Genomic DNA, 6598 nt, shown 5'->3' on the forward strand with positions numbered 1-6598 from the left:
AAAAAAAATGTTTCTGCAGAATTGCTCATTAGAGTAGATATGTGATGCTTGCCATAGCTCTTTATCAATAACAATGTAAAACCTTTGCTATTTTCTTGTTCCACCAACTAATACATAACTAAGAAGTCTTGATAATTCCCTGGAGATGGGTCATCAACTTTTGGTGCTATACAATTGATCTTATTTGAGGTACTCGTGACAGAAAGATTGAAAGTTTGAAATTTGCCTCATGGATGACAAAGAACTAAGCCTACAAGCAATCTATCAATCACCATGGACAGAATATTTCTCCGTGTTCTGTTTAATTTGTTAATACAATGGACATGCCTCAGTGCAGTACGAACTCCTTTAAAGCTTGTTTGGCGCAGAATATTTTAAGTGAAATGATTTTTTTTGGAAAATGTGTGGTTGAAAAGTGGAGAAAGTTATCACATAGAATGTGTGGTTGAATTGTTGAAAAGAAGGTACAATTAAGAGCTGCCATCTTTTTGCATGTAATGAATTTGCAGCTTTTGTTTTATTACCATTTTATACAATTCAGGTCACCATCCAGCCAGAAGACTCCAAAATTTGTTCCTGCTGTTTTTTTGCCTATTTTAATCACCTGCAACACAAACCACGTGAATGTTCTGTAGAGATCAATTACCAGGATTTCCTCAATTTATTACAGTTACTATGAAATCTTACTGTGTAGTTTCAGCTAAAAAAAATGTTTCTGCAGAATTGCGCGTTAGAGTAGGCATGCGATGCTGCTTGCCATATCTCTTTTAAGTATCTATAACAGAGTAAAACCTTTGCTAATTTATTGTTTCACCAACTAACTAAGAAGTTTTGATAATTCCCTGGAGATGGGTCATCAACTTTTGGTGCTTCACAATTGATCTTCTTGAGGTACTCCTGAAGGATCGAAAGCTTGAAATTTGCCTCATGGATGACAAAGAACTAAGCCTACTAGCAATCTATCAACCACCATGGACAGAATATTTCTACCTGTTTTGTTTAACTTGTTTATACAATGGACATGCCTTCTTAGTGCAGTTCGAACTCCTTTAAAGCTTGTTTGGTGCAGATTTTTTGAGTGAGAAATGAGTTTTTTTGGAGAATGTGTGGTTGAAAAGTGGGGAAAGTTGTCTCATAGAATGTGTTGTTGAAATGTTGATTCTGGAGAAAAATAATTTTTCAGAAAAATCTGTGCCAGACATGCCTTTAAGGATTACCAATCTTTTAAGCTGAAAATATTGATTGTTGCTTATCTTCTAGCGAAATATTACCATCTAAAATTTGAGTTGTGCATGAATCCCATTGTGATTGCCAAACTACCTGTGAACTGTGTTTTTATTGATAACTTTTTAAAATGTGCTTTAATCCAGTGTGCTGTCCTCAAGATGATGTTGAAGATTGTGTTGCAAAGTTTGTTAATTAGATGTCCAAGTTTCTTAATTTTTCTATAATATGATTTCTAGAGTTACCATCAATTGAAATAGCGCAGGCATATGTTTTACATGTCAATGCTGGGAAACTTTGGGGGACTTCTGATTCACTGATTGTTTGTTCCCTTTTTTTAAGAGACTGAACTTTTCATTGTTCAAGCTGCCATTTAGTCCCCCTTTTTTGTGCTGTCTACATGTATGATTTTTATAATGATTTTCCCCGTTCAATGTGATTGAATTATTTTGTGTATCTCTGCTTTGACAGGTTTTACTAGCTACTGGGGGTGGCTATTTAGTTTATTTAGAAATTGGTGATGGAGCGCTGACAGAAGTAAAACATGCCCAGTTGGAGTATGACATCTCATGCCTAGACATAAATTCAATTGGTAATAATCCAAAATACAGTCAACTTGCAGCAGTTGGAATGTGGACAGATATTAGTGTCAGGATATTTTCTCTCCCTGACTTGAATCTGATCACGAAGGAACATTTGGGAGGGGAGATAATTCCTCGTTCTGTACTTCTGTGTTCCTTTGAAGGGGTATGTTTTGTTAATGATCTTCTTGGTCTTGTAATGATGTATACCTTGTTATGATTTCTATTTGTATAGGTTAATTTTATTCGGAAGTTTAGGCTCTCTGGAATTAATTCACACTTTCTGAAACCAGTAAATTAGCTCTTTTGGCTTTTTCTTTTTTGGTGTTTTAGTCTCCCACACTTTCTGAAACCAGTGAATTAACTCTTTTGGCTTTTTCTTTTTTTGGTGTTTTAGTCTCTCCTCTTTCTGAAAGTACCCAACTTTAAACTCATTTGTTTACACTTTGATAACTTGCCTAAATGGATTTTGGACCTTGCTACAAGTACGGTTTACATTAGGGATTACACAATGCCCCCATGGCACTCTCATTTGCCAGACTAAAACACAATAAACTTTTTTATCCAATCTTTTCCCTCCACATCACTTTCGGTAACCGCTTAAGTAGCATTTTTATATACAAACAGCAAAATCCATGGATTTTTAACAGTTCTTGAAATGTTTTGTGCTTGTCTGCGGAAAATACCATCAAACTGAACTTGAGATCATTACGATAGCAAGTTATAATAAATTTCCTCTGCAGAATTATTTAGCCCCTTTTATCATCCTAAAGTTCTCTGTCAATCTCCCAGCTCTCGAGTCCTGAGTGCTTTGTTTAATCATAGAAATATGATAACTCAATGTTGCCCTCCACGAAAAATGAGGTTAAGTTGACCTAATAGTTTTCAATCGAGTGTCAGTTACATAAGCTATAAGGTAGTACTTATTATGATGGACAATATATTTGCATGGGCTGTGTTAGTTCCTTTGAAATCATGATAATAGTGAACTAGAATGTGTTGCTCTGCAGTGTTTGAGTTTAGAAGTAGACGGCAAGCTAAAATAACTGTGTTTGCTAGCGCCAAGTTTCTTGCACCATTTAATAACATGCACTCTTGCCTTTTAATTTCAGATATCTTATTTGCTATGTGCTCTTGGAGATGGTCATCTTCTAAACTTTGTGTTGAATGTGATTACTGGCGAGCTAACGGATAGGAAAAAAGTCTCCCTTGGTACCCAGCCTATAACACTTCGTACTTTCTCATCTAAGAATGCCACACATGTTTTTGCTGCATCCGATAGACCAACTGTCATCTACAGTAGCAACAAAAAGTTACTTTACAGCAATGTAAATCTAAAAGAAGTTAGTCACATGTGCCCGTTCAACTCAGCTGCTTTTCCAGATAGGTAATTCTGTCATGGTTCTGTAACTTATCTAGGCGATTCTGTATTCATGTCTTGAAATCAATTCCTGAATATGTATGGACTTCGTATATGCACATTAAAGATAGGCTGCCATAGTCCTCATTGCGGGTTTTCATTTTTTGGGGGCTGTAAAAGAAACTTTTCTGGTTTTCATATTTTGCGAATGAAAGTCTCTCTAGTAAATTTGACCCTCCTTTCAGGAAGGGGAAAAAACTTTGCTTGCTAAATTCATAGGATGAAAAATGTTGCCCGGGTTAGCATCAAATATTATTTTAATGAACACCCTGCTTAAGCGACATGTAATTAGAAGAACATCCTATTAAGGACTTGGGGTTTTCTTGTCATCGATGGGTGAATTATTATCTGCTCGTCTAGATGAATCGATTTTGCAATGTCTAAGTTTGTTACAAGATATGAACCGTTTGAATTCCAAATGATCTTTAGTTTGGTGATTCTCAAGGTTTTAGCCCTTTCTAAGATCATTTTGCAATGATGTGTTCCAATGTTAGACATGGTTGTATGCAATATTTTGAACCTGGATATATCCCCAATTGCTGTGGCCTGTATCCATTCAGCCATGAGCTTCTGATCTGTATGAAACTATGGAAACCTTGTATGAAACTGTCAAAATAAAGTCGAACTTTTCACACACTCTGGAGTGATATGTTTTTAAGAGCCCCTTGGTGTTCCTGTTGTAACTATTTGCTTGCCTTTCAATAGTGGATTCTTGGTTTTTAATAGGATTCAAACCCAACCCAGATGAGGTTCTGAGAAATATCCATATGAAACCCTTTGTCACTGATTAAAGAACTCTGTTATGAACCATTTATTCAATTCTACGTCCATTTTTTCTCTCTTTTGGTTGGTCCTGGCTAAAAAATGTTATTAACCCATTCACTCTCCGTGGAGTGCGTATTTTTGCCATCTATTATAGTTGAAAGCTTTAACAAGAATTTCTCCTTTATCAACAGCCTTGCGATTGCAAAAGAAGGTGAGTTGACTATTGGCACCATTGATGACATTCAGAAGCTTCATATTCGCTCTATCCCACTTGGGGAGCAGGCACGCCGTATATGCCATCAGGAGCAGACTCGGACTTTCGCAATCTGTAGTTTAAAGTATAATCAATCAAGCATAGAAGATTATGAAATGCACTTTATCCGCCTGTTAGATGACCAAACTTTTGAGTTCATATCCACTTACCCACTTGACCAATTTGAGTGGGGTTGCTCCATTCTTAGCTGCTCCTTCTCTGATGACAGTAACGTGTACTATTGTGTAGGGACTGCATACGTAATGCCTGAGGAGAATGAACCCACCAAGGTGAGCTATATTACATGTTTCCCAGCTGTAATTAAGGATTGTCAACATTTTTTATAAATCATTTTGATGTGAAGTTCCTCTATTTCTGTTATATTTTTTGCTTTGGCAATTGTAGACTTCTGTTTATGTTGAAACAATTGCAGGGCAGAATACTGGTTTTTACAGTAGAAGATAGAAAACTTCAACTAATTGCAGAGAAAGAAACTAAGGGAGCTGTTTACTCTCTCAATGCCTTCAATGGGAAACTGCTTGCTGCTATTAATCAGGAGATTCAATTGTATAAATGGATGCTTCGTGAGGATGGCTCTCGTGAATTGCAATCGGAATGTGGACATCATGGACATATTCTTGCACTTTATGTGCAAACTAGAGGAGATTTTATTATTGTGGGTGATCTGATGAAATCAATTTCTCTGTTAATTTACAAGGTAAACATGTCAAATCTCCAGATGCGTGCATCTTGATTAGCTTTTGATGCATTTATGCTATTCTTTAACCCTTTAAGTACATGTTTGGTATACAGTATTAGACAAAATTGATAGTATGATCAACAAGATTTCAACTTCTTTTTTTCCTTGGTATTTTAGTATAATCAAGTCCTACATATCAAACACGTGATATTGTTTGGCCACCTTTGTTCACTCCAACTGTTTGTGGACAATTATTCAATTTATTACTCTAATTTTCTCGTATTCTTGGTTTGCTGTTGCCTGCAGCACGAGGAGGGTGCCATTGAGGAGCGAGCTCGTGATTACAACGCAAATTGGATGACGGCCATCGAGATTCTAGATGATGACATTTATCTCGGTGCTGAAAATGGTTTCAATCTCTTTACTGTTCGGAAAAATAGTGAAGGTGCCACTGACGAGGAACGTGGACGTCTCGAGGTGGTTGGAGAATACCACCTCGGCGAATTTGTTAATCGATTCCGACATGGTTCTCTTGTAATGCGATTACCAGATTCTGATGTTGGCCAGATCCCAACCGTCATTTTTGGCACTGTCAACGGTGTTATCGGGGTTATTGCTTCTCTTCCTTATGAGCAGTATGCTTTCATGGAGAAACTGCAAACGAATCTAAGAAGAGTGATAAAGGGCGTGGGAGGACTAGGCCATGAGCAGTGGAGGTCNTATGCTTTCATGGAGAAACTGCAAACGAATCTAAGAAGAGTGATAAAGGGCGTGGGAGGACTAGGCCATGAGCAGTGGAGGTCTTTCTACAGCGAGAAGAAAACTTCTGATGCTAAGAACTTTTTGGACGGCGATTTGATTGAGTCATTCCTGGATCTTGGCCGGAATCGGATGGAGGAGATTTCTAAGGCAATGTGTGTTTCAGTGGAGGAATTAATGAAGAGAGTAGAAGAGCTGACTAGGTTACATTAACTCTGCTTCATGAGCCTTCTAGTTGCCCCGTCCTGGGATTTTCTGTTTGCATGGCAGGCTGAACGCGTTTCTTTTGTATCTAATATCTATAGCATGTTTTCTAAAAACATTTTCTTTTCGTTTTCCCTTTCCGAGGATGTTTGTTATATTACCGTCTATAAGACAAATATCTTAAATTTTTGTAAACAATTTATGCTCCGTTAAGTTTTGCTTGTGTTTACCAGAAATTGAATTATTTGTTTATTTTTTTTCACATTTCAGTTGAAAATGGATTTTCCCTTTTTTTTATCTTTATTAAATTATATGTGGTCATGGATAACTCACATTTATCGATTAATTAGATGGTGTCTATGATAGGGACTGTTTCTGCCACAACATTATAAGTTAATGATTTCAATGTCTATAATTGAAAAGTTGAGGGTTCATTTGCACAAAGTACATAAGTTGCAGACTTTCAAGGAAAATTTCCCTTCAATGGTTCCGTAAGTGGGTACAAAATGGCAATCACGATAATTGGAAAATAAAGTATGTCATCGTATCATGTCTAGTACGACTTTTCTAAAAGTTTACTTTTCGTGTAATTTATTTATTTATTTTATTTATTTATTTAAAAGTAAGGTGAAAGACTCAATTGGTTACTGAACTTATATGCAGATTTTAATTTGATCACTCAACTTCAATTT

At 36.5% G+C, this 6598-nt stretch overlaps 1 protein-coding gene across 1 annotated transcript; it reads left to right on the forward strand.

Annotated features, from left to right (window-relative positions):
* The first annotated feature begins 317 nt into the window (after nt 1–317).
* On the forward strand, nt 318–6142 carry LOC111397877 (DNA damage-binding protein 1-like). The gene is made up of 11 exons (XM_023024845.1): nt 318–336; nt 510–581; nt 671–739; nt 1261–1410; nt 1464–1546; nt 1693–1971; nt 2918–3192; nt 4182–4533; nt 4677–4961; nt 5250–5659; nt 5744–6142. The coding sequence occupies exons 1-11, from the start codon at nt 318–320 to the stop codon at nt 5913–5915; spliced, it is 2166 nt and encodes a 721-aa protein (XP_022880613.1). The 3' UTR covers nt 5916–6142.
* The last annotated feature ends 456 nt before the right edge of the window (nt 6143–6598 follow it).

Source organism: Olea europaea, chromosome 7 (genome assembly GCF_002742605.1).
Source record: "Olea europaea var. sylvestris chromosome 7, O_europaea_v1, whole genome shotgun sequence".
In the NCBI taxonomy this organism is placed as follows: Eukaryota; Viridiplantae; Streptophyta; class Magnoliopsida; order Lamiales; family Oleaceae; genus Olea; species Olea europaea.

Coding starts and splice junctions, on each gene's coding strand:
- LOC111397877 (XM_023024845.1), top strand. Junction 1,411..1,463: donor GTTGAAGATTGTGTTGCAAA/GTTTGTTAATTA, acceptor TATGATTTCTAG/AGTTACCATCAATTGAAATA. Junction 1,972..2,917: donor TTCTGTGTTCCTTTGAAGGG/GTATGTTTTGTT, acceptor TTTTAATTTCAG/ATATCTTATTTGCTATGTGC.